This window comes from Scardinius erythrophthalmus (assembly GCF_964197995.2).
Source record: "Scardinius erythrophthalmus genome assembly, chromosome: 18".
Classification (NCBI taxonomy): domain Eukaryota; kingdom Metazoa; phylum Chordata; class Actinopteri; order Cypriniformes; family Leuciscidae; genus Scardinius; species Scardinius erythrophthalmus.
This window is the reverse complement of record NC_138238.1, coordinates 13,401,199-13,429,133: the sequence shown is the minus strand read 5'-3', so window position 1 is coordinate 13,429,133 and position 27,935 is coordinate 13,401,199. Positions and strand designations below refer to the sequence as shown.

Sequence of the window (27,935 nt, the reverse complement as noted above, 5' to 3'; positions counted from 1 at the left end):
GTATCTGTGCTGTCTCAGAAGCCTGCAGTGAGTGAAGTGCGCGCTGAAGCACGTCTCGCGAGATGTCTATTCGCTCCGCAACTTGGTCAGCAGTCGCTCGTTCCTCCATTTCGCTGCGTCGAAAGTCTCCTCCCCGCAACCGCTAGATTCAGCGATTCCGGACCCAGTCTCTCTCGGACCGTTCTTTAACTTGATCCTACGAACCTGCCAGTACCTCACTGGGTACCGAGAGACAGTTCGGAATAGTCTCAACACGGATTGAGTACGATTTGAAGCGGATGGCGACTCCTTCAGCGAGAATTTAGTAAAAGAAAAGTGCTCGGAAATTTCAGGTAGGTGGGAACTTAAGATGGCGGTGGTGAGAGGAGGGGGGGATGCTGGGGAGGAAGTGATAGAAGAGGGCGGGGGAGGAGGGTAAGGGGGTCACTGGGGGGGATTTTGACATGGCGGGACAAGTTGACTTTCAAGCGGTCGGGTGCTTAAAGTATGGGTTGTGTAAGATTAAGAATAAAGTACGGCCTTTATTGAACTGACTCGATTTGGGATGAACTGCACACTTGTATAATTGCACCTACCTCCGTATGGTCTAATTTAATTGCAAAATACAGATTTGTACCCAAATCCGTAGTAAGTCAGATGGGTTCCGGTTTCCTTTGTACCGCACACTTTTGAGAGGGCAAGCTGGAAAAACGAAACTGTCGTCTGTCACTGCGAGTGCAACAACAACCAAGTTGTTATATTGTGCGTTTTACTTTATCCTCCAGTACGTTTAAAGTGTCCTTATTTAAAGCAGTTATTCATATAAAATTTCATATCAACCAATGCACTGCTATGAGTCATGAAGATAAAGTTCATCCAGTATATAGTAAGCATGACAGATTGTAGAATTATTGACTGAAGTGATGGAAAGTCCAACATTCTGCGCATCAGTTATTTCGAGCAAAGAACCGACTCAGTGATTCTTTGTCATCCAGTGGTCCCTAAATAACTTCCCTAATAAAGCTACATGTAGGCACATTTAGCTGTTTATTACCTTTTCCTTATTTCCTTTGTAATTACAAGTTATTTGGAACCTAAATATAATATTGTATACATTAAATAGTACTGAAATGCACTTGTCAAATAGTTTACAGAGGTTTTAATTAAATGCTAAAATGTTATTTATTAAAAATAAAAAGTGCAACTGTTTCGTATGCGTGTTGATCGAACTGTCAAACAATTACGTGACCGTAAACTTGTTTATAAAGCTCTCATATGATTACGTAGCTTAATTTTTTTTTTATTAACAATCGGGTATGAAACTAACTTTAATTTCGAAAAGATCCGACTCAAAAGAACGACTTGTTCGCGAATCGGGCATCGCTAGTTGACTGGCATTTTTGTGTAGCGTGACCCCGCGCAGTGACGTCAAGACGTCGTTCCTGTAATAGGTGTTATAATACATATCCAATAATATGTTTGTTTTTGATAAGTCTTTAAAAACCATCGATATGGATAACGATGAGATATAGTTTATTCTTGATCATTGCATAACTTCTTATGGAAGCCGATGTATACACGCGCGCTCAGTGCCCGAGCAGTGTTTTCAGCGCGCGCGTGAGAGCTTGAGACGGTGTGTGTATTTATCGGTGTGTGTAAATATCAATGTGTTTGTCTGAGTTAGATAATAACAGTCACCCTCTCACACACTATTACACAAAACAGTCAAGGAATGTAGCTCCCTGTCATTTAAACGCCTATAACATAAATGAAACGTTATCGTGACTGTCGGCTCCATTGCAACGTCTATAAGCTATTAGCATTGCTTGCTAGCCTGCTAAAGGCCCATGTGTGTGCGGCCGCTTCTTGTATACAGAACTGCCGGCTGCATTCCTTATCTGTATTCGATATTACACGTTAACCGCCATACTATCTTCTGAAGTTTATGAACAATCGTGGGATAATAACGTCCGAACAAGCTGTAACTCGTCGCTAAAGGCTAGCGGAACGTGAAGCACCCGCACTATTGTACTGAATGAGACTGTTTGTCCGGCTATATATGTCCGGCTATACAACAATTTTTCTTTTTAACCTTTAAGTGATTCGGTGTGTTTTAAAAGGTGTGTGCAGTTAGTGTTCCTGTTCAAAACCCACAATATTTTATTTCGTTAAGTATATGCTCGATAGAAGCCGGCAGTTTGAAAGCAAAACATGCATTTCCTATAGTTATAAAAGAGAGTACTGCCAACAAACACCATTTACTCCAGTTTGCTCTAAATTATTTGCTGCACTTGCATTTTAACCACCGGCCACGTAGAAATGATAGGGGCTTAAGGAGATTACATAGTCCTTCTGCAGCTAATTCATCTATAATATTTCATGTGGCATTATGCACTTGCTGTAACTTCAGGATAATAGATTTGATGTTACATTAATGAAATTCACTCTAAATGTTTGTCTTTAGACCCTCAGATGCAGCGGTACCCTTGATCTCAGCATCCTGGAAGTGGAAATCACGGAAGAGACTGGTGCTTCATCACATAGAGGTATTTATTAATTTCATTCCTTTTTAGTTAGGCTATAGAGCTGGTAAGTCCCGCCCCCTCCGCTAACCCCGCTGGACCTCTAGGTTGAAAAATCGTCAATGCAAGAGAATGGGAGAAAATAATTATTTTCTAGTCCCGTTTGAATTTTGCCATGAATGTGAACATATGTTGTCTGTGAATTTTTTATATAATCTTTAGTGTGAAGAATGCTACAATTTAGCGTGTAGAAGTTTGATACGGTTAGACTTTGTGTGAGAGCACTTTGTGGACTACAACTCTTCGCTGCTTTCGACGCGTTTGAAACGTCACCACCATTCGCACACGGACACTAGCTCACGGATCCCGCTAAACATGGCTGTGTCTTTGGTGCACTTCACCGCCTTCTTTCAGGGAGAGGACAAAATCGTTGAGGTTGGCGAAAACCACGGGTAAGTCAACTTTATGGGGTGACGTCACATAGGCGACGTAGTCTTTCTCGTTATGTCTTTTCCACAACTGCTAGCCGAAGAATCATACCATATACTGTCAAACTCGTAACATGAAAAATTATAAAAAAAATTCACAGACAACATATGTTCACATTCATGGCACAATTCAAACGGGACCAGAAAATAATTATTTTCTCCCATTCACTTGCATTGACGATTTTTCAACTTCGAGGTCCAGCGGGGTTTTACGGATGGGCGGGACTTACCAGCTCTATATGCAGGCCCACTCTGAATGTGCAGCTGTAGTTGAATTACACACTTTCCACAAAACTTATGTCTGTCACCCATAAAATTCTTTAAATCTTCCACCCCTTGCTTTTGCTCTCTCAGCTTTGATAACACCATGTTTAAATACTGTTTGAAAAAAATATGTTGAAACAAAAATGAAAATTTGACAAAAAATATCAGCAGATTTCACATAGGTGTTTTATTGGTTTAGATATTCATTTCAGCATGCGTTTCATGTATTTTTGCATTTTGTAAAGGGTTAGTTATGACGCGACTCACTGTTCTTTCAGGTTCAGTGTGTAGCACTGCTGGTTCTGAAGCAGGGCAGTCTGGGGAAGAGGCGGTGCAGCAGCACACCTGTCCGGCAGTGGCTGTGCTGGGTGGCACCTCCGCGGCTGCGCAGAATGTGGCTGGGCCACCCCAGCATGCCCTGCAGCCAGTCGCAGCTGCCACTCTACCACCGTCATCGGTTAACATCGGCACTGGATCTCAGCAGCAGAAAGGAGACTCAAAGGCTGCATGTAAAGAACAGACCATCGCTCGCGTTCAACGAAGCAGCGACATCAAGGAACCCGAGGAGGTATTGGCGGTCCAAAGAGGACTGGTGTCAGCTACTGATAAAAACTCACAAAAGCTTACAAACGCATTGGAGGGTCAGACTCCCTCAGACAAACTTTTTGAGAGCAGGACTGATAGTATTGGGCAAAAACAGGATTTGCTTTACGGGTGTAACTCAAAGCATTCAAGCCTTGCAAACAGGGAGGTCGATATGGCGGAAGGATCCAGCACAGGCCACTGCCAAGATTGGAGCCAACACCCTGGAGATGCAGGGTGTGTCACTGCCCCTATTGAGGCAGAAAAGGGACCCTTGCCTCCAGAGACAATCAAATTGGACCACAAGAACATGTGTGGAAAGCACACACTTGGAGAAAGCCCCTGTGACCCAAGAACAGAAGTCATGCCACCAGTCTCGAGTGCAGTTAAGACAACAGACAGAGACATGGAGCAGCTTCAAACAACTCCCCTTTCTCAGACAAATCAGACTGCCGCATCATCTGCGTTTGACGTCCTACAAGAACAAAATGCGACAAATTCAGCGAAGCAGGCTAGTAAACTTGACTCTAAGGAGGCTATGGAAGTTGTCACACAAGATCTGCCTAAAACAAACAAAGAAGGTGCCGTCAGTCCAGGTAGACAAAACTTGTCAGCTGAGGGAACAAAACAAGGTATTAGCGGAAATTCTCTTTGCTCAGGATATTCATCATCAAAACAAGGGGGGCAGCACATTACCCCTGAGAGTGGAAATAGCATGCAAAATGACTCCGATAAGGGCAGCTGTTATCCCTCAGAGGACTGCAGTAAAACACAAAGGGCTACACAAAAGACAAGCTCCCTTCATAAAACACCTGGCGTGCCCACCCCGCCTGAGAATACAAAGTGTGTGCAAGAGCTAAGCTCTCAGTATGTACATGTAAGTGAAACCCCCAAAAAATTTCTGTTGGGTAAAGAGACTAGTGCAAGGGAGGGACAAGGCAATAAGAAAGTCCCTGTTGATGGAGATCTGTGTTGTAACGTGGCTGCTAAAGAAGTATTTCACAACATTTCTGTTGATGAACCAAAGCTGTCTGGGCATGTGACATGCATTGACAATGTACAGGTCCCCATTGTGAGTGAAAGGTCACAAGTCATGGTTTGCGGCTCTTCTGATTTGAAGCAGAATGACAGTGCCAATCCAATAGAAATATCTATGTCCTCAAATCACCAACAGGATAGGAACATGCTGCTCGCTCACACAGAGAACTGTGTGACTTTAGAGGGTCAAGAATCAGATCAGCCAAATCTTTCTGACTCTATGGTCCAACAAGTACAAGAGTCCATTCCAGCAGATCATAAACTCTCACAAATTCAGATATGCCTGAATGACAACCCAGATATCGTGACTGTGGAAGAAAGGCAGGAAGTGAGTGCAGAGGCTCTCAATGCTGTCAAGGTGAAAGATTTGATTGATGCAGGTATTTTAATGCAGCCAGATTTGGAGGATACATGGCTGGTTGTAAGTGAGATAGACGGGCAGTCCGAGCATGCAGAGATGGAGGTCAGCGAGGAGTCTCTGGTGCAGTGCCCCGAATCCCAGTCAACTGTTGCTGTATATGAATGCACTGTGCCCTGCTTTACATCAGCTGCCATTCACAGTGAAGTTAAGCTCCTGTTAACTGACAAAGAAGAGGAGGAACCAATGGAAACACTGACGCAAGACTCACAAGCCCAGAGTAATCTGGGGACTCATTCTGATACACTCAAACCCACAGAAGATTTAAGGACCATACCTTCTATGCAAAAAGAAGGATCTATAATTGTCAAGCAACATGATGATTCAAGTCCCACTGATCTTGCGAACACATTGACAGGGTTAACGTCCACAGTGTTGGATGTCACGCTTAACTCTGTGCAAGAGCAGCAACAATCTGATGTAGTGGAAAACACACCAGGTGTGTCATTAATTTCATTGTCTTGTGGCACGATTGACCCAAAGCTTTTGATCTTAAAGAAGGGTGACAACCCTATCCTTAAGCAACCTTCTTCTCTGTCAGCTAGGATCTCAACCAATCAGAACTCCCTTGTCCAGGCTGGATACCCCAGTGATGGATTAAATAAAGCTTCAGAGTGCCTTGCTAAAACTGATACAGCTGGAACTCCCACAGTAAAGGAGGATGCCACGTTACCTGCTGACCGCCCTGTCTCAAACACTTTCTCTTTGTCTTCTCAGACTGTTTCCACTTCTAATGTACTTTCACAGAACAGATCAGTGAAAGAAAACGTAAATAAATCAAATAGTTCTGGCAAGATGCTTCAAAATGAATCCTCTGCTAACACTTCATCAGCTTCAGTACAACTCCATAACTCACAAAGCCACTTTACTCTATATACTGGAGATATGTGCGGTGCTGTATCTAGTGTTGTCCCAGAGGGGAATCAGTGTAAACCGTCATCGGCTGCTACATCATGCCAAGATTCAATGTCTTTGGGAGGTGAACTGGAGTTGGAGCAGCAGCAGTTGCCGGACAAACTTTTGTCAACAATGCAAAATGTTCAACACACCATCCTGGAGCCACTTGATGCTTCTGTAGAAGAGAGCAGCGATGGAGAGGTTGACAGCTCTATGGAGGTCCAGAATGAGGATAGCAATTCTATGTCCAGTCCAGCAGCGAACAAGGTAAAAGCAACCAAACTATTAACTGTTATGACTTGTACATCAAATACAACAAATTAGACTTAAGATCACTGCTACATCATTGTCCATGTTTAGTCACAATGAAGGCATCAGAGGTAGTCAGCAAAAGTGTTTTTATAATTCAGATAGCTTGTGTACACAGTCCATAACAGTTTCAAAGCCATAGTCTGATGCTAGTGCACTTCTTGGCTATATATTAAGCCATGTGTGTTTTCCAGCATGGGCAGAGCAGGACAGACAGAAAAGGCTTGTTATTGAAGGTAAGAGGTGACAGGCATCCTTCAAATCTGATCGTTGCAAGCTGATGCGATGATCCTGCTTCTTCCAACTAGTGGTTGACCGATATAGGTTTCGGTATGTACTATGTAGGCTAATACAATTTAAGCTTAACAAATATGCTGACATTAAAGTGGACATTTATTTGACCAAATATTTAAATTCACAAAAAAAGGGAAAGTAAAGGTGTGTTCAATCAGCCACGCTGGCATAGTTAGACTGATGCCAAAAATCTCAAAATGGCCAGGTAATTGACCTGGAATATATATCGGTCTGTCACTTCTTCAACTCACTTTCTTAAATTTATAACAAAAAAATTAAATTACAATATGGAAGCAAAATAGAGCTGAGTGTATGAAACTGTTTTATCACCTAGAGTAGCATGTATTATTTAGAAATAAGGAGAAATCTTGTAAGATGTGTGCTCACCAAGATGTCCTTGTAGACTTTCCTGTTTTTATGAAGCTCTTTTTATCTCTTCTGGGTCACTCTATCTCTCCTTTGTACTCTACGCTGAATATTATTGTGCTGTCACAGTCAGATACACTGTTTTATTTGTCTGTCCCAAGGTTTGCCAGTGGATTGCAGGCAAGGTTACAGCAGCCTCTACTCCTTCCTCCTCTCCTGTTCCATGTCCATCTCCATCTCCCTCATCCAGTGACTGGATGCGTTCTCACACAGGCAGAGGCTCACCTGTACTCAACTCTCATGGCAAAAACATGCCCTCCACTTCCTCCCAGGGTTCTGGATGCTGTTCTCAGTCAGAGCAAACAACCACCATGAAATCCACCCCGAAGCACACAGACATGGCAGAACTAGCAAAGCATGTGAGAGAAGGACAAATTACATAACTTACTCTCTGAAACAGTGATTGACATTTATAAGTGGGCTTTATTCTTTGTTTTTTTATTTTTACTTTTAACAGGAAGCAGAAATAGAACATAGAACCCTTGCACTGAAACGTGAAGGTTTCTGGTCCCTAAAACGTCTGTCTCGTATAACCGAACCAGTCCGGCCAAAAGTTCATTGGGATTACCTCTGTGAGGAAATGCAGTGGCTCTCTGCAGACTTTGCACAAGAGAGGCGATGGAAAAGAGGAGTGGCCCGAAAGGTAAATGTTACATTCAGGCTATCCTATTTGAAACATGCTTTTTGTATTTTGAAAATCTTACCAGTCTGAACTCATTTTCAGGTAGTACGGATGGTGATGCGCCACCATGAGGAGCTGAGGCAGAAGGAAGAGAGAGCGAAACGTGAGGAGCAGGCCAAACTGAGGAGAGTTGCTTCTTCTATTGCCAAGGAGGTCCGTGCCTTCTGGAGCAGCGTTGAGAAGGTGACTTTCATTGATGTTTTTTTGTTTTTGGACAAAATCTATTGTACTATAGACTGTAAATGATCCACACTTTAACTGTTTCCTGCCCATTTCTGTACACAGGTGGTCCAGTATAAACAACAGTCCAGACTGGAGGAGAAGCGGAAGAAGGCCCTAGATCTCCAGCTGGATTTCATTGTGGGTCAGACAGAGCGTTACTCTGACTTGTTAAGTCAGTCCTTGCATGCCGCTCCTGAACACAGTTCAGACACTGCAGCTGTCTCAAAAGAACCACAGCTGAATGCTGTCGATGAGGATGGTGAGGACTGACTTTTGTTTTGTTTTACTGTGTTGTTGTTCAGATTAAGTATCTTGGAACTAAATTACCTAGGGCTGCTCCCTAATAGGCGACTAAACATTAGGCTTAGTCGACCAAAATTTGTTTAGTGAATGTATGAGGTCAGTTCCACAGAGAGACTGATTTTTAATGTTGCATTCAAAACCTAGCAAACATGGTATTTCTTTATTATATTAAGCTTGTGCTTTTTTGGTTTGATATTTTATGTAGCTTAATGCTAGCCTGGGAAAACCCAGACAAACTTCCGGCAAATTTAGATTTGCTCTGCAAGTAGTCTGGCAAAGAGCCCATTCAAGCCGATTTCTAATCCATCCAAATCGCGGCACCAATCAGAAAGTTGAGGCGGGCTTTACACGATGACGATCGCTCTGATTGGTTTTAGGTCTATCCAATTGCGCCCAGAGGCATTTGAGCGACGTCCGTTGGTGAAGCACACCAACTTTTAAATGCATTATTATATTCAAATTGCAAACACATGAGGACAGTCTCCATGAAAGACCCACTGGCAGATGAACGTATTACTACGTTTCTCTCCGAAACAGTAGGAAATTAAATTAGATTTAATAGTGGATTTTAACTGTGCCAAGATGATTGACAGGGCAGTTTACGTGACAGGATGCACGCGACAGATCCGTCCGATAAAGATGACGAAGTAGTATGTCCCAAAGCTTGTCTACTTTTTTTCTACACATTCAAAAGTAAAAACCTTTTCTTCACAAAAAGAGTACATACTTTTATGGCGTAGTAGTGTAACTTCGGCGAATTGGGAAGCAGCATATGGCTTTATACGATGACGATCGCTCTGATTGGTTTTAGGTCTATCCAATTGCGCCCAGAGGCATTTGAGCGACGTCCATTGGTGACGCCCTTTTGGAAATGAGTTATTAATGAAGCTTTGCCAGACCATAACTGAGTTACTACTGAGAATGGTCTGGTTTTAACCAGGCTAGCTTAATGCAATGGTATTGGAAAAAACAACATGGCTCAAGTGTCCAAATTCTGTGGGGCCACTGTACACATAAAGATTGTGCTTAATAAATTTAGTGAATTGAAAATCTGCTCTTGTGAGTGTTTTTGTGTGCAGTATGGTTTGATATGGTTTGACCACAATTAAGGAAATTGTTATTTACACTTTAAGTTAGTTCATAAATTGTCCCTTTTCTGCTGCAGATAGAGACTTTGAGCCACCTTGTGAGGAGGATGATGACGAAGAGACCATAGAGGTAGAGGAGCAGCAAGAGGGGAATGATGCAGAGACACAAAGGCGAGAGATAGAGTTACTGAGGGAGGAGGGCACTCTGCCTCTGGACCAGCTACTCAGTACTTTAACTCTCCCCCAGGTATAGCAATCTCCCAGGATCAACTCCAACACTCATTGGTCACATGCACTCTAGTTAAAGGGTTAATTTACCCAAAAATGAAAATTATCCCATAATGTACTTGCGCTCAAGCCATCCTAGGTGTATTTGACTTTATTCTTTCAGCCAAACACAATCTGAGTTATATTATAAATATCCTGGCTCTTCCAAGCTTTATTATGGGGGTGAATTGTTCCTTAGATTTTGAGCCAAAAAAAAAAAAAAAAAAAAGAAGCCCAAAAAAGCACATCCATCCATCATAAAAATAATCCATATGGCTCCAGGGGGTTAATAAAGGCCTTCTGAACTGAAGCAATGTGTTTTTGTATATAAAAAAATAGCCCTATTTATAACTTTATAAACCATAATCTTTGGCTTCGGTAATGGCCGTACTTGCGAGTATAGTTCTGACAGAAGAGTGAAATCTAACCAAATCAGTGGATAATTTTCATTTTGGGGTGAACTATCCCTTTAAATACTGTTTAAGGGTGTGTTCACACTTGGCATGTTTGGTTCGATTTAAACAAACCCTGGTATGATTGCTCTGTTAGTGCGATTAATTTGAGTAAGGATTAAAACCGCCATCCGGACCCTGGTGCACACCAAACAAGAGGACTGAGAAAAAAGATTTATTTAATTTTTTGTCCGGACCAAGCGACCTGAACTACAAGTGTGAACACACCCTAAATGCAGTTGTCACCTCCAAAACCTATTAGTTTAAGCAGCCATTGACTCCTTGTCGGAATTCTCTGATTCATGTGGTCCATCACTGTTCACATCAGATGTTTCAGTATGGCATCATATAAATATATATTTTTTTCAGTTCTCACATTTAAATAGACTTATTTTTCCTTGCAAAGGTTGTTGAATCAGAAGAAGAGGCCTCAGATGCTTCATCTTCTACAGTTGAAGATGAAGACAAAGAATTCAGTGCCAATGAAGAAGATGGTAAGTAGAGTTTTATTTAGATAGATAGAAACTTAACTTGGGTATCCTATTGATTTGTACAGAAATATATCACTTGAATGATTCTATGCTTTGCTTCAGCGAAAGATGAAGAAGACACTATTGCAGCCCAGGAAGTCATTGAAGGAGAGGGAGACCATGCAGAGGAACTGGATGACCTTGCTAAAGAGGGTAAGACAACAATTTTAAACTCTTTTCTCTTTTGATACGTTTTAAAATGTAATTTATTCCTGTGATGGCAAAACTGAATTTTCAGTGTCCAGTCTTCAGTGTCACATAATCCTTCAGAAATCATTCTAATGTGCTTATTTGGTTAGCAGTGTTTAAAACAGTTGTGCTACTTAATAATTTTGTGGAAACCGTGGTAAATTTGTTTTCAGGATTCTTTGAATAGAAAGTTCAATCACATTTATTTGAAGTTTGACATTTATTAGAAAGCTTTTTAAACATCATAAAAGTTTTTACTGTCATTTTTTTTTTATCAGTTTCAATAACAGTATTAATTTCTTTTAAAAAATCATACTGAACTCCAAACCTTTGAATAATTTTACAAAGAGTGTTTAATTATGACAGTAATTTCTTGAGGTCATATTGTTACTTATGGATTCTTTATTTCACAGGGGAGATGAGCATGGAAGAGCTCTTAGAGAAGTACAGAGGAGCGTATGCCTCTGATTTTGAGGAGCCCTCAGCATCACCAGATTCCTCAGAAGAATCAGAGGGAACTGAGGAGGAAGCGGAGGAAGAGACGGAAGGAGAGGACAGTGCTGATGATAGTGGCTCCTCCTCAGGTGAGCTGACATTTATGGTGATAGAACCATTGAATCTTATGAATTATTGTATGAAGTGTCAAAATAAAGCACATCATCAGATTTTCCTACTGTGATCCACTTAATATTCAGGTTCTCAAGCGGCTGTAGACAGTGACGAAGAAGAGGTGGATGAGGACGTGCAGGAGAGTGATGATGATGAGGATGATGATGGTGATGGTGAGGGAATGGAGGTTCTGCTGAGAGAGGGAGACCATAGTCCCACTGTCACGACAGCTCCCCGACCTAAGAAAGAAATCAGCCACATTGCTGCTACTGCTGAGAGCCTTCAACCTAAGGGATATACACTGGCAACAACAAAGGTAGCAACACAAACCCTCAGAAACAATGGCTGAAGAACACAGTTTCTGTTTATCATTAACTGCAATTTGTTTTCTTATTAATACAAGGTCAAAACACCAATTCCATTTCTGCTTCATGGTACTTTGCGTGAGTACCAGCACATTGGACTGGACTGGTTAGTCACCATGAATGAGAAGAAACTCAATGGCATACTTGCAGATGAAATGGGGCTTGGCAAAACCATCCAAACCATCGCTCTGTTAGCTCATCTAGCTTGTGTAAAGGGTAAGCAGTCCACATAAATCCCTATGATGCGTTTTGAAAATATAATCGATATATGCAGTTCGACAAACATTTTCTCTGTTTCTCTTACAGGTAACTGGGGTCCACATTTGATAATTGTGCCCACCAGTGTAATGCTCAACTGGGAGATGGAGTTGAAGCGTTGGTGCCCAGGGTTCAAAATCCTCACCTACTATGGCAGCCAGAAGGAGCGCAAACTCAAGCGACAAGTAATGAATACAATAATGAGCATATTTATTACAAATTAAGATATTTTAAAAACACAAAAAATACCTTTTAAAAATACCTTTCATAACACTTTAAAGCAATTATTGTGTTCATTTAGCCTTTCATTTTTTTTTGCTCTTTTAATTATTTCTCAGGGCTGGACCAAACCCAATGCTTTCCATGTTTGCATCACCTCGTATAAGCTAGTACTGCAAGATCATCAGGCTTTTAGACGCAAGTCTTGGAGGTACCTCATTCTGGATGAAGCCCAGAACATCAAGAACTTTAAGTCTCAGCGCTGGCAAAGCTTGCTCAACTTTAACAGGTACTTGTATACAGTCGTTTCTATGATGCACTTGATAATTTATCACTACAGGTCCCATTCTAACTTTAATTTCTTTACGTTTTATGTGCAAAGCCTTTTTATGTGTAATGCTTGAATGTAATGAGTTTATTTACTATTTTGCCTCTCAATTCTCTGTCTTCCATGCAGTCAAAGGCGATTGTTGCTCACAGGTACCCCTCTCCAGAACAGTCTAATGGAGCTTTGGTCTCTTATGCACTTCCTCATGCCTCACGTTTTCCAGTCCCACCGTGAGTTCAAGGAGTGGTTCTCAAACCCGCTCACTGGCATGATTGAAGGGAGCCAGGAGTACAACGAGGGCTTGATCAAACGACTTCACAAGGTAGTACCAGTTTATGAATTGTGTTGGACATTTTGTTTGATCTATTTCATTTATGGATGTAGCGCAAACACAGGCAAAGTTCATAAGACAGGGTTCCCACGGGTCCTTGAAATCCTTCAAAGTTTGTGAATCTGAAAAAACAATGTCAAGGCCCCTGAAAAGTTTAAATTAAACACGCATAGATCAGAGTTTCCGCTAGGAAAAAATGGTGCCGGTCAAAGTGACCGGCAGATGTTTTGTTTTCCGGACATCTTGATAATATGCCGGTCAAATATCGCCTCTTAATAAGTCAAGTTGAGGAAAACTGGAGGCAGGCTAAGTAACTTAAAGAATGACATAATCAGGCCGAATGCAACATGTTTATTAGCCTAACTTTTAAATAGACGGAAAAAAACATGAACGTCCGATTGGCGTCAATCAACGCCAATTGTTTTTACTATGGTTTCACATTCATAGTTTAACAAACCATTGCCAATCCCCCTTCCCCACATACATTATCTGAAGCCTATTGTTTTTACTCAAGCGAACTTCCCAGTGTCTCTCCACAACTTGCAATGCGCATAAACCGCGTAACCTTGTTTTCCGCAAGGCGACTTCGCTGCTTCGTCTTGATCCGATTCTGCAGCGAGAACCCCCTCTCTGCAGGAACACTCGAGACCCATTTTCTACTATGGTTTTGTACATTTCTTCATTCGGATCTATTTGCGATCCATTCCATTCTAAACAAACAACTTCGTCCTTGTTTCATTATTCATTAAGATAATAATTAATAAATGCACGCGTAATTATCAGTGAACTTGATAAATGTTGCAGATATGTTTTGCTATGCATGCACAAACAAATGCCTTTCAACTTATATGTGCAAAATTGAGAATAAAATGAATGTGCAGCAATTTGTACAAATAGAGAGTCTAGGTCTACTATACGTGTTGTAGCCATTAAATGAGCTCATTTAGTTTAGTTTAATATTTGTTAAAATATTATAATGTTATTTTTTAATTTATGTGGATTATGAAAAGTGAACCGCACGTGTAAGATAGTATGCGCAATATCGAGAGAAATGGAGCGGGTCAGACATGATCTTGACCACTTAAGTTTTTTGTTTTGTAGAAAGCCTTTTTTGAAGTGAATTTCGTTTTGTATAAATTGTATCATAATTTTAATAATTTTTTTATCAACCAATTGCCTAAATTGAATATAATAATAATAATTTTTAATATAGCAGACGATAGGCCTACATGACGGCGCCCGCGCGGTCACTTGCATTGTTCGTGAACAGGAGCGCATCTCATCCTAATTTAACGAAACTCAGCGCGGCCTCACAGACATGAAATATATCTTAAGAAAGCTTGAAATGTCTTTTAAATTTAAAACGAAAAGAAATAGGCTACTCTCTGATTATGCAATCCATGATGTGCATTTCTCTCTATAGGCGCGTTCACTACGGAGATGGCGATCGCCAACTTCATCTTTACAGCTGTTGTTGCTGTTAATAAACTAAAAATAATAGGCCTATAATTTTAGTCGCTGTCCTCAGTGTCCAGAAAAGCGCTGAAATGGAGATGGAACCCGTTTTTATTTTTATTTTTGGCTTATCCAGTTTTCTGGAGGCCCACCTACAATCAAAATCCTGGCGCCGCTAGCTTTCAAACGGTAGAGCCTTTTCCTTTATAACATAGCCAAAGGTCGGTGTATTTTTGCTTTATACATTTTAGGCTTATTCTCAAATTCAGATTGTGTTAGGGGGGCGGGATTATTAGGCAATTTTAATCGGACAATTTGACCGGAGAGATTTAATTTTGTCGGACATTTCATTTTTTTTCCGGCCAATGTCCGGCAAGTACCGGACAACGGAAACCCTGGCATAGATATAGGTCCTTGAAAGTGCTTGAATTTATTTTGTGCTAGAAGTTTTCTGTAAAAAAAATAACATCCATATTCCCCAACACTTCGTGGCCTATGAATACTAGCTTGCTTAATTTACGTTAATTGCGCGCATTTATGCATTACGTTAAGTGTTTCCCGCGTGAGGTACTTTGTGTTGTACGTTGCCATGATGTTCACGCGCACAAAACTGTAACAATGTATCTTACAAGGTAACACGATGTAACCTTGCTCTCACTTGAAATGTGTCCCCAAATTAAGTCCGTGAATTTAAGGGTATTGGACCTGGAAAGTCCTTGAAAGGTCCTTGAATTTGAAGTTAACCAAGGTGTGGGAACCCTGATAAGAGAAACATGGGAACTGTGTGTATTTGTAATATTACAGGGAAGCATTTATGCATTTGGCTTTACATAACCTTCCTTCATCTCCCTCTCTTTCTAGGTGCTACGACCCTTTCTGCTGCGAAGAATAAAAGCAGATGTGGAGAAACAAATGCCCAAAAAATATGAGCATGTTGTGCGCTGTCGACTCTCGAAAAGACAGCGTTTTCTCTATGATGACTTCATGGCCCAGGCCTCGTGAGTAACCAGGGCAAGCTGTCATGGGTTGGGTTGAGGAAGATACTTTGAAGCTCAGGCCTTGGATGATTATTAATTGGCTAACTTTGTTCATATTTCAGATGGTGTGTTTTTTCTTTTCTTAATGTTTGTCTTTTTTGTGCCCATGTACTCCCAGGACACGAGAGACTTTAGCCAGTGGTCATTTCATGTCTGTCATCAACATCCTGATGCAGCTGCGGAAAGTGTGTAATCACCCTAACCTGTTTGATCCAAGGCCCATACATTCTCCCTTCATCACAAAGGCCATCATCTATTCTACTGCTTCACTGGTTCAGCGGGCTCTTGAGACCTCACCATTTGAGGTAAATGGTAGAAGACCAGCAATTACTAAACCTTCACTATCCTCTAATTTTGCTTGTTTATCTATAATAGGTGTGTCCAGTCCTGCTTCTGGAGGGCCAATGTCTTGCTGAGTTTAGCTCCAACCTGCCCTAACACATTTGCATCGAAGTTTATAGTAATCCTGAAGACAGTGGCTGTATTTGAAATCACACTCTATACCCTAATGTAGTGCACTATTTGAAGGGACAGCCATTTGTAGTGCTGTCCAAAACCATGGTTAATCCCACAGTGCACCTCAATAACGAGTGTATAACCGATGTACCTTCAATGGCTAGCCGCTAGAAAATACCCATGCACTGTGAGTGTTGCACATTAAAGATGCATTCACACCATGTTGTAATTACTGCAATTATGTGATTTCAACTTGTAAAAAGTGTTCACATCCTCGTAGAGCTCATAATTACAGCTTGTAAAATGGGAATTGTCTGAGAGCTTCCACTTGTACCATGTGACTGTTGTACCACTTGACCGCTGCAGATTCTTTTAGGCATTGATAATTGATAGTGGTGCCATAGAAACGCATAATTTCCTGTCCGAGGACGTGAACCACTCCGAATATAACATCAAGTGTTGTCATCTTGTCATCTTCCAGCTCTATATTTTCATATTCTTCCATGTTTTTTCCATCATTCCCATATGTAAATAACAATGAAGTAGCCCTGTCCATTGATCACATTAATGTATAGCTAAGGTGGTATGAATGGTAAAATCTTTATCGGTTTCTACACATTTCTGTGTTCAGAAATTTTTTAAAGTCATATTTGTGTTTCTTTTTTCTTTTCCGAAACCTCATTGAAGGTTAATTAAAAAAATTATATTCTTTTCAAAGCGCTGTGACTTGTCCATATTTGACCTGGTTGGCCTGGAGCAGCGTGTGTCTCGATACCAGGCAGATGTTTTCCTGCCTCAGAGGAAAGTGACACATCAGCTTATTCAGGAAATCATGGAGTCCCCTGACCCTCCTCCCAGACCGAAGCCTGTTCGCATGAAGGTCAACAGGTATGTTGTTTAAAATAGTTAAGCACACAATTCTGATGTATAATATATTCACTTGAGTTAAATAAATGGTAATTTTTTTTAAAGTTTTGTTTTTTGATTTTGTTTGTATCTTTTAATAAAGTTTCGGCATGTGCTTGCTTCTGCAGGATGCTCCAGCCTCTTCCTAAGTCTGATGGGCGTTCAGCAGTGAACAGTCCTCGGTCAGCATGTCCTTCCACCACAGTTCAGACTCCAAAGCCTCTAATCACAGAGGTTACCCCTTCACAAGCTCCCTCCCAGCCAGCACCTCAAGGTCAGCTCAAGGGTCCAAGCCTCACATCCTGATCAGTGTCTTTCACGTAATGGTGTAATTGGGAAGAGAATAACATTTTACTCTTATTTTAGTTTGTCCTGTTACTCCTGTCACTACATTAAGAGCTCCAATGGCTCCTAGTAGCGTCCCTTCTGCACCTGCAGTCAGGCCATCAGCCCCCCAGCCAGTGACTGTGCGTCCCTCAGCACCCTCCAGTATCACAACTGTGTCTGCTCCCCCTCAACCACCAAGCAACATTATGACTCAAAGGGTCCTGCTCAGTCCAGATATGCAGGCTCGTTTGCCATGTAAGTTAATTGCATCACACTTGTTTCACTTCATTGTTTATCGCCATGAAACAATAGTTGCTCATAGTTCAATTATTTTCATTTATCTCCCACGTGTACAGCTGGTGAAGTTGTAAGTATCGCTCAGCTGGCCTCCCTGGCAGGCCGACCAGTGTCGTCCTCTCAGGGCAGTAAACCAGTAACCTTCCAGCTACAGGGCAACAAGCTCACACTCTCTGGGACTCCGCTGCACCAGGTCCCTGTTCCGCAGCCACGACCCATCCAAGGTATCCACTGTCTTCCACATAAATAGAAAAAAACCCCAATCTGCTTGTGGAAATAATCCACTGCCTGCTTTGGATAGGTTTCGCTTTTCCTGCACGCCTTCAGTCTTTCTGTGAGTGTATGGTGTAGCCTAACACTTTCTTCTGTGGTTGTGCCCTTTAGGAAATGTAATGCATCTGGTTTCCAGTAGTGGGCAGCACCACCTTATTAGTCAGCCAGCTCAGGTGGCAGTTCTTCACACAGTTAGTCAGACAGGTAGCAGCTCAGCAAATCCCTATCCAGCCAGCACAACCCCAACCTGCTCTGGACTAGCATTACCTTTCACCGCTACTCAAGGTATTGGTGCTGTCCTTGAGTTCCTTCTTGTTTGGGTACAGCCTGTATCCTGGGTACCAAACTACCTGTTACTCAGCAGAGCATGTGCATGGGTATTCTGTCACTGGTTCTTTTTTTCTAACTGCATGTGACAGCTTATTTGGATGGTTTGTTGGCTACTTAATAGGTACAGTTGAATTAAGTATTTTAAATCTAAAAAAGATAAATGCAAAAAACACTGCAAATATTAATTCAAATGTTGTAGAGAGTACATGATGTTTCAAATGGTTTGGTTTGGTTTGCATTTTTATTTATTTGTTCATTATTTTATGTAGTTAGTGGATTAAGTTGTTCTCATTTCAGAATTTTTCTTTATTTCTCGTTTTTTGTTTTATTCTGTTCCTTTAAGTCTAATGTATGCAGGTTAAATTTATGAAGTTGTAATTGTCCATTCTTCTATAGAGTTAAAACACTGTAGAATAAAACTACCATTCAGTTTGTGGTCAGAATAGTTTTTTTTTTTTTTGGGAGAAATTCTTTTATTCAGCAAGGATGCATTAAATTTATAAAGTGACAGTAAAGACATTTATAATGTTACAAAGGATTTTTATTTCAAATAAATCTTTTTTCTATTTTCTATTCATCTTCTTTCTACTTTCTATTCATCAAAAAATCCTGAAAGAAATGTATCAGTGTTTCCAGACATATTAAGAAGTAGTTTTTCAACATTTTTAATGATAAGAAATATATCTTGAGCACCATATTGAGCATATTAAAAGGATCATGTGACACTGAAGTCTGTTGTAATAATTTTTCACAATATAACTGTTTTACTGTATTTTATTTATTTTTTTTAATAAATGCAGCTTTAAGCATAGGAAACTTTTTTTCAAAAAAAAACTTTAAAAAATCGTACTGACTCCTAAACTTTTGAGCAGTAGTGTATTTGATAAATGCAAGACGTTGTATTGATAGCTCTGCTACTGTAATCAATAGTCTGGTGCCCAGTCTAACTGAACTTTCTTTCCAGGCGAAATACTTGTGTAGTTAGTAAACTCTCTTTCGCTCTCTATTTTTTAATTCCAGTCCCAACATCCATGGTAAGTGGACCCGGAATTGTAAAGATTGTTGTACGACAGGCACCAAGTAAAGAAGGAGGGTCAATCCCTACTCTGGCCGTGCCTCCTTCTCCTCGTCCTGCTCCTCCTCAGTCGGTCACCCTTCACCCACATGGCACTCCAAGCACTGTTCTTAGAGCGTCCGCTGCTTCACAGCCTCCGCACCGGCCTCCGGTTTATGCTGCTCCACCCCGAACTGTTGCTTCCTCCCAGACTCCACCCACTCGTCCTGTGCTGAGAGTAGTACAGGGACCAGCACCACCACCAGCCCCAGAACCACCAGGTAAGTTGAGCCCATGTGTGGTTTTGAGAATTTACTTGACAGAAGTTTAAGCAGTATATTAAGGTAAAAAGAATATTAAGTCGAATAATTATGCATTCAATACTCTGTACTTCTCAGTTACGAAGGCAAATTCATCATCAGTACGTGAGGACAGTAATAATGATGTGATAACTTTGCACATGAGCACTCCTAAGCCTACATCCTCATCTCAGAGTAGTGGGTCAACATCTCAGCGTCCCCGCATTCAGCCACCGCCACCACCACGTTCCCCCTTCTACGTGGTAAGAAATAGAGTTGTTAATCTTGCATTGATTAATTCTTTAACTCAAAAGGGAGAATAACACTGTTTCTACTTTAAATCTCAGTTTAATTTCAAACCACATCTGAGTGTGTAATATTTTGCAAATATAGATGCTTCTTAATGCAAGCATCAGTAACTACATCATAATGCATTTAGGTACATTTTCTGTACCCTTATTCTTGGTATAAAAATTTAGTGACCTATTAGTTGTTTGTCTGTTTCTGTAACTCTTACTTATTTGTTACTTTGGTTCTGACAGTCATGGCTTGCAGACAGGCGAAAGGCTCAGCGAGATGACAGAATCTCTCAAATCATGCGCATCAATGAGCTGCACTGCAGTGCTAAGCCTGTGTATGGCCGTGAGGTGCTGGACTTTCTAACCTTCCTCCCAGGCCCTTGTCCATCTCCACCACGTCCTGTTGTAAACAACTGGAGTTACTCTGGTTATAGCTCCTGCCTCACTGCTCAGTCACACGATATCAGTAGTATTTTGGAAAAGAGCAAAGTCCTGAAGGAAGCCATCAACAACTCAGAGGACAAGCTTCAACTTCTCTCTGAGGTCATAGAGAGGTATAGCTCACAAACATACATAAAGCACTAAACTTTTATTTCATTTAGAAATGAAGAATAAAAACTGCATCTGAAAATTATAGTGTCACACTGCGTTTAAATGTGTGCCCTCGTTCCACAGGTTCACTTTTGTTATTCCTCCAGTAGAGGCAAAGCCTATCACCATGCACAGCTGCCACCCACCTCCCTCCCTCAGACACCAGCAATCTCTTTTCTCCTCTGTTCTATCTTCCCGTCTCTCCCCGCTTACACACACGCTCCATCGAATCCAGTGTAACATGAGGACACATTTCCCTGACTTGAGGCTTATTCAGTATGACTGTGGTAAGTACTGGGACCCCAGAGTGTGCATTTTAGTATTTCATTGTACTTAAATTTACCATGTTTATACGTAATAAACATATAGAATGTGTGTTGTACCAAAAATACAAAAATAAATGGACAAGAAATGTTTTGTGGCTGTTTATCTGTGTTTAGGTAAGCTGCAGACACTCCACCTCCTACTTAGAAAGTTGAAGGCAGGAGGGCACAGAGTCCTCATCTTCACTCAGATGACACGTATGCTAGATATACTTGAGCAGTTCCTCAACTACCATGGGCACATCTACCTGCGGTTGGATGGAAGTACACGTGTAGAACAGAGACAGGTGAAGTACTCGAATTGTGTATTTGTGATTTTCATATAACTTGACTTGGGCAAGCAGGACAAAAAATGTGTTTTGTTTCTCAGCTGTGACATTTTTGGAATGTTTTTCTACCTTTCAGGCTCTGATGGAGCGCTTCAATGCAGACCGTCGCATATTCTGCTTCATCCTGTCCACCCGCAGTGGAGGTGTAGGTGTTAACCTGACTGGGGCAGATACAGTGGTGTTCTATGACAGTGATTGGAACCCAACCATGGATGCCCAAGCTCAGGACCGGTGCCACAGAATTGGACAGACAAGAGATGTCCACATCTATAGGTAAAAGCAAAACTCAAAACTTTTTTTTTTTTTTTTTTTTAATACATACAGAACCGATTTTTGTTCCTTTTTAAATAAATAAATGATTAACATTGTACAAGCACGTTTCACATTTTAAAATGTTATTTGCTTAGGCTAATCAGTGAACGCACAGTTGAAGAAAATATTCTGAAAAAAGCCAATCAAAAAAGGATGTTGGGAGATATGGCTATTGAAGGGGGAAACTTTACCACTGCCTTTTTTAAGGAGGTATGCTTTCATTTTAATGTAGTTTTCACAGTGAAATCCTAGATTGGAATAAACTTTAGAAGGATTGATTGCCCAACTCTCTTTCCCACAGCAAACTATCAGAGAGTTGTTTGATGTGTCAGAGGGAGAGAAGAAAGTGGCTGAACTGAGTGTGCCTCAGACAGATGATGATGAATCCATTAATAAACAACACACCACCATTTTGGAACAGGTAATTTTAAATGTATCCATTTGGTGTATTTCATGTATTTGTTTATTTTTATGAAATGTATTCCATTTGTTACAAACATTGAACATTTTATTTTATGTGTTCTTTATACTAGGCCCTGTGTCGTGCTGAGGATGAAGAGGATATTGTGGCTGCATCTCAAGCCAAGGCTGAGCAGGTGGCTGAGCTTGCAGAGTTTAACGAGAACATCCCTCTGGATGATGGTGACAGCCGAGACCAGGAAGAGGAGGAGCTTTCCAAAGCTGAGCAGGAAATCAATGCCCTGGTTGAACAGGTAGTCATGATATTTATGCTTTTCTTTATAGAATGTGAATTTACCTATTTTTATCATAATGTTTTCCATTAAATTTCAATTGTCCCTGTTCTTAACAGCTCACTCCCATAGAACGATATGCCATGAATTTCCTTGAGGCTTCCCTTGAAGATATTTGCAAAGAGGAGCTGAAGCAGGCAGAGGTAACAATTAAAACAATAACCAAGCTTTGATTACTTTCTGGTTGAATAAACTTTTGGCAGTCATACCCACAAGATTTATCTTTACTTTACAGGAGCAAGTTGAGGCTGCAAGGAAAGGGTTGGATCAGGCAAAGGAAGAAGGTTTGAAACTGCATCAGTCGTCTGACAGTGATGAAGAGGATTCCGTACCTCCCAGTACAGAGGGACCTACTCCAACCCGTCGCCCTCGCAAACACAAAGAGAAAGGTGCTCCTTCTACAAGGGTCAGTGGCAGGCTCAGAGGTACACCTGCTGACGATATACCTCTAACCCGGCTGTCGCCAGAAAGAGGCAGGAGGGGGGCATGGATGAACTCTGAGCGCAGTATAAGCCAAACCCCTGGGTCCACACAAAAGTCGCCCCAACACAGAGAAGTGCCTGAGAAGCTTCGCAGTGGTCCGCGCGGGCGAGGGACAACCAAAGAATCTGAATCACTCGTGTCATCAGAAAACCAGACAGTCCAAACCAACCAGCAGCTCTCAGATTCAACAACCGTGTCTCCTGCTATGCAGGGCTCAGTCCAAAAAATTATAAATGTGCCATCCCCCCACCTGCAGCCCATCTCCCCATCAAGCTCTGTGCCTTCAGCTGCTGTATCTCCTGCAATAGACATAAACAATTGTGGCCATCAGTCCTCCGCTTCTGCTGCATGCAGAGAGGACAGTGAAGAGCAGGGGGGAGAGGCAGTGTCTGAAACTGTACAGTGTAGCAGGAGAGATAGGAGAGCATCTGCATCATCAGACTCCATTTGTTCTCCTGAGCATCATTCTGAACAGGATGGTCAGCTCTCCCTTTCTCCTACTCTTGCATCACCTAACTCTCGTTCACCACGAAAGCGGCAGTCTGCTGAAAGTGAAATTCTCAAGGGACTTCCAGAAGATTCTCCATCAGCCAAAGTCCTTCGAAAGCTTCCAGGTCGTCTAGTCACGGTGGTGGAAGAGAAAGAGCCCAAAAGGAGACGGAGGGGAATAAGTGGAAGTGGAGGAGCGCACAATGAGGGTTCATCAGAGGACTCTGAACAGGTAGAACCAGTCCAAGGACCAGCCACTCACTCATCTGATGGAGCAAGTCAAACTCTTAAAGACTCTCCTCCTATATCAGTCCCCACATCCTTAGCTTCTTCGTCACCACCACCACCACCACCACCACTACCACGAGAGCAGGAACAGGCCTCCTCTCCGTTACAGTATAGTGCAGGAAGAGGGCACCACCCCTGTTCCCCAACACACTATTCGCCAGATATGCCTGTCCTACGGAACTTACCAGTGCGCCGAAGGCTTGAGACAGAGTCTAGAATGGCTGCACAGTTAGGAGAGCAATTTGTAGGAAGAGGTAGAGGGGTGGATCGAAGATCTGCTTTGTCACCAAAGAAACCAGAAACTAATTCAGACAAGGACAGTGCTGCTCAAAGTGACTCAAATGTCACCAATCTTATATCAGGGAAGCGCAAGAGGGGCAGGCCACCTAAAACACCCCCAAGGGCACCAGAGCTGCCAGAAGACAAGAAACCAGTAACCCAGAAAACCAGTCCTGAGCGGAGTCCCCCTCACTCACCAAAACGGAAAAGGGGTCGTCCACGTAAAGATTCCACCACAACTACAAGCTCACCACCATCTTCTCCTTCTACAGGTGCTCCTTCCTCCCAAGAGCCTAATTTGTCAACGTCCAGTGTTATGCCCGTGACTTTGCCTGCTGTTAGTAAAACTTCACCAATAAGCTCTCCAACTCTCAACCCCACTTCACCCTCAAATGCTGCTGAATTGTCGTCTTCTAAACCTGATTCAGAAACAAATCAATCCACTACGTCTGTTTTACTGTCCTCTATGCATAGAGACTCTCAAAATATGTCCTTGTCTACATCAGAACATGGTGTAGACTCACAAGGTGATACTCACACCAGTCCAAACCCTGTAATTGCATGCATTGACTCTGACACCAACACACTTAAAACTTCACCACACAAGATTTCTAGTGCAGAGGTCTCTCCGACTTGTACTGCTTCTTCCCTTACACTACAGCTTCCAAGTCCCCTCAGAGAGCCTCCCACTTGTACCCACTCTTCCCTCATCCATGCAGAGGAACTTACCCAAATGTCTGTACTTTCTAAGACCAGTGAAATCACAGCATTTTCAGAACCTTCAGCTGCCCCAGTGACTGTTGTAGAAGCTGAGGAAAATTCACTCACAACTAACCAACAAATAGATAATTTGCAGTGCTCAAATACATCAACTCACGTCACTTCACAGCCCTTACACAGAAGCAGTACAACTGCAGACTCTTCACAAACCTTTGTAGAGCCCATGTGCAATATAGCTGCATCTCCTATTGCCACTCATCAGTCATCCACCCAACCTTTTCCACCTGCTTTGACTTCTGGGATTGAGCCAGAATCATCTTCATCTAAATCAGAGGCACCAGAGGCTTCGGTTACACTGACTCTGTCAACAGTCCAACAGATCACACCTAAGTCTGATCAAACTTCTGTTCCTACCTCACAACTTCAAATTACAGCCATCGAAGCAGCAACAGATTCAGCACCTGTATCACACAAAATGTCTTCAACATCTTTACAATCTCCATCTACAGCTAATCAGACAAAATCAGATTCTCTGTCAACATTCAGTTATATAGATGCAGATTCTTTTCCACCCCAAAACATGCCAGTGGCTGATAATCATGAAGGCCAACATTCATCCAAGGATGAGGTTGTAGCTGAGCAGGAGGAGGAGGTTGTAACTGAGGAGACAGAGAAAATGGAACAAGACCATGTTGCTGAGGATAATGCAGGAGGAAATGATGGCGTTTTATCTCAGCCAAAAAGAAAGAAATTGGATAGTTTGCCAAAGGAACAGATACCCAGTGCCTCTGGAATTGCCACATCAAATTCGGATATTGAGACTCATGATGCTCCCAAGAGTGATGGACCTGTTAAGCCATCAGTAGAGGAGAATAGAGAGGACAGAAAGACCAGAACTTCTGCCAAAAAACGAAGCATTAGTAGACAAAGCAGCCAGGAGTCAGTTCGTTCCTCTTCCCCATCTTCTGTATCCTCCAGTGGTACAAGATCATCTCAGTCCAAAAAGGTTGGAGAGAGTAGGAGGCCTTCAAAAAGGAAACGGGATGATATAAAGTCTGAAAAGGGGAAAACTGAAGAAGGGTCTGACAGAAAGCACCAGTCCAACTCTTCCTCCTCATCTTCAGACTCTGAGGACTCTAATAGTATAAAAAGATGTCTGACAAGATCAGCTCAAAAGAAGTTGGAGAAAGATGGCACGATTGCTAAAAATGATAAGAGCAGTAATAGACAAAGGGGGAGGTCAGACAAGAAGGGTCAAACCACCAATACCACAGAAGGGGAGTCCAGTGGTGAAACGTGTTCAAGAGCAACCCGGAAATCTGCTGGCCCACAATCCAATACTTTAGCTTCCCCTGAACCTGAGGTACTGGGCAAACGCTGCTCAGCTCTTAATGCTGCAGCCAAGCTCTTTGCAATGAGGGGAAGAGGACCAGACACACCCAGTCCTAGCCCCAAAAATAAGACTTCTGTACAGCAAAGCAGAGCACTGTCCTCTGAAAGAAGCAGTAAACCCAAGGGGAAAACAGGACAGGACTCTCCTAAGATGTCTAACAGTAAAGCAGAGAGTGGTAGGCAAACCCCCAATCAGACAACTGAATCACCACAGTCCTCCTCTTCTGCTCGATCCACTCGGCAGCGACCGGGCAGCCTTGTTCCCCCCTTGGAAACAGAAAGGGTTAAAAAAGAAGAAAAGAAAAAAGCATCTGATCAGAAGGAAGGTGAATATGAAAATAGAGAGACCAGGTCTTCAAGAGGTCATAGTGCCTGCAGTAGTATAAGCAGTGAAAGAGGAGCAGGCAGCAGTAGAAGTCGGAGTAGCAGCAACAGCAGTCAGCGCACACACAGTCTAAGCTCGCAGAGTACAGAGCCTACCCGCTCCCGTTCCAGAGCAGCCTCCTCTGGTAGTGATACAGAGAGAGGCAAAAGTATTCGGCGGAAGAGCTATGGAGGCAGAGACAGGGAGAGCAGGAAAGAGAAGAGGTCCCAGAAGCATGACAAACCTGAACTGAGTGCCGGGTCCAGTGATGGGACTCCGGACAGGGTTCTCAGGAGTGTAGCTGCACTGGCAGCCGCTCAGGCACGTACTCCAGCTAGCAACACACGCTCTTCATCCACCCAACACCGGCACTCCAAGACGTGATATGGGGTGAAGAAATCATCTCTAGGTTTAAACAAGGAGTTAGATGTCAATTTCAGCAAGGAGATAATGCAGATTTTATGGAGGAATGGGGATCAATTTTATTTAAGGCCATGGTTTAGCTGTGAGAGAAGACGGGGGGAAAAGAGATCTGTTGCACATTGCAATTAGATCTGACCTCGACTTTGCCACTCAGCTATCTTAAGTCAAGCCATTTACTGTGTGGAAAGGGTCTGTAGATGCAGGACAATTATGAAGATCATTTGGTCACCTATTTAAAAATGTGTCCTAATAATTTGAGTTGAAACCAGAGAATATTTTACCCTAACACAAAGACTTTGGAACTTCAAAGTAGCTGGGCAAGAGGCAAGATTTATTATTTGTTCACACTATGTACTGTAATCATAAAGACTGGAAATACTATGTGAAGTATATGTTAGAAGATTGGTTGCATAGATTGTACACTTTTTACAGAGTTTACCAGTGCTACAAATGCATTGATGAGGAAGAAATTCATTAATGCTACATTGAAATGATTAGTGGGGATTGTACAATTGTAAAGTTTTTAGACCATTGCATTCTGAATAATGTTTGTCAGCTGTTTTGACTATTGTTTGTTAAGTCAGTTGATGAATTACAAAAATATCTTCTATATCTTCCAGGGTATGAAGAAGAGGGCAGGTCTAAAAAATGAGATTTTTTTCCCCCTCTGCACTATGCTGGAGTTACAATTTGCTTAGATCACCTGTCTTTTGTAATGTTTCAGTCCATTACTTTTAAATTCTGCTGCTGCCTGCTTTCCCCCGTTGGCACATCTGAAATGTCTCAGACATTGGAGTTGTGCATTGTGATTTAGGTGTTTTTCTTTTTTCTTTTCAGAACATCAACTTGTCAGTACATCTTTACTGGTACCTCACTGCATTTTGTAAGCTCTAAAGTATGTGTATCTCTTCAGCTTGTGATGAATCTTGAAATTTGCTTGTCATTTGCTTTATAGCAGTACAGAAATGGGAGACAACATCTTGCTATTTTTCTTATCTCTTTCCCAAAGTGTTAGTCGTCATGATCATCTTTACACATTCAATTGTATTCTCAAACACAGAATCTAAATGAGTTTGATAAAATGAGAGTGCCTGTTGATCCATACAAGGATCCATGTTAACGTATAGACATTTGGTCATCTGTAGTGCTTTAAGTGTAACAAGCTCTTCCACCCTTCATCGTAACAACGCCATTTCTGTTTGTGCAACCAAAACTGAAATCAGTTCTCCAGTGAAAATTGCTACGGTCAGCTAATTTTATTTCTGGAGTATTGGTCCTTTTTATGAAGGGACCGATGCTGGGTTAGGATACACCTGAAATAACTTCATAAGAGGAATATCTTCTCTTTTTTTTTTTTTTTTTTTTTTTGCTGAACATTGGCAGTCAAGTGAATTGTA

The 27,935-nt window shown here is 41.8% G+C and overlaps 1 protein-coding gene across 2 annotated transcripts; it reads left to right on the top strand.

Moving 5' to 3' along the window:
- The first annotated feature begins 29 nt into the window (after nt 1-29).
- On the top strand, nt 30-26,636 carry srcap (Snf2-related CREBBP activator protein). Of its 2 annotated transcripts, XM_081393124.1 has the most exons (34): nt 30-332; nt 2,444-2,525; nt 3,532-6,455; nt 7,319-7,576; nt 7,675-7,860; nt 7,942-8,082; nt 8,185-8,380; nt 9,590-9,759; nt 10,638-10,725; nt 10,825-10,914; nt 11,364-11,534; nt 11,646-11,875; nt 11,963-12,140; nt 12,231-12,367; nt 12,521-12,690; nt 12,859-13,051; nt 15,377-15,513; nt 15,671-15,857; nt 16,727-16,896; nt 17,043-17,188; nt 17,281-17,496; nt 17,598-17,762; nt 17,923-18,096; nt 19,162-19,476; nt 19,594-19,757; nt 20,037-20,347; nt 20,469-20,671; nt 20,825-20,994; nt 21,113-21,309; nt 21,444-21,558; nt 21,650-21,769; nt 21,882-22,061; nt 22,160-22,243; nt 22,336-26,636. In XM_081393124.1, exons 3-34 carry the CDS (start codon nt 4,011-4,013, stop codon nt 26,497-26,499), a joined length of 11,871 nt encoding a protein of 3,956 aa, XP_081249250.1. In that variant the 5' UTR covers nt 30-332; nt 2,444-2,525; nt 3,532-4,010; the 3' UTR covers nt 26,500-26,636. The 2 variants fall into 2 exon arrangements, with proteins under 2 accessions (XP_081249250.1, XP_081249251.1); XM_081393125.1 differs by lacking the exon at nt 17,923-18,096.
- Nucleotides 26,637-27,935: the final 1,299 nt, after the last annotated feature.

Excerpts from the sequence above, each read along its gene's own strand:
- srcap (XM_081393124.1), top strand. The coding sequence starts at position 4,011 with ATGGCGGAAGGATCCAGCACAGGCCACTGCCAAGATTGGAGCCAACAC. Across the intron at positions 19,758-20,036 it reads CACGTTCCCCCTTCTACGTG|TCATGGCTTGCAGACAGGCG; the intron begins GTAAGAAATAGA and ends TGGTTCTGACAG. Across the intron at positions 21,770-21,881 it reads ACACCACCATTTTGGAACAG|GCCCTGTGTCGTGCTGAGGA; the intron begins GTAATTTTAAAT and ends TCTTTATACTAG.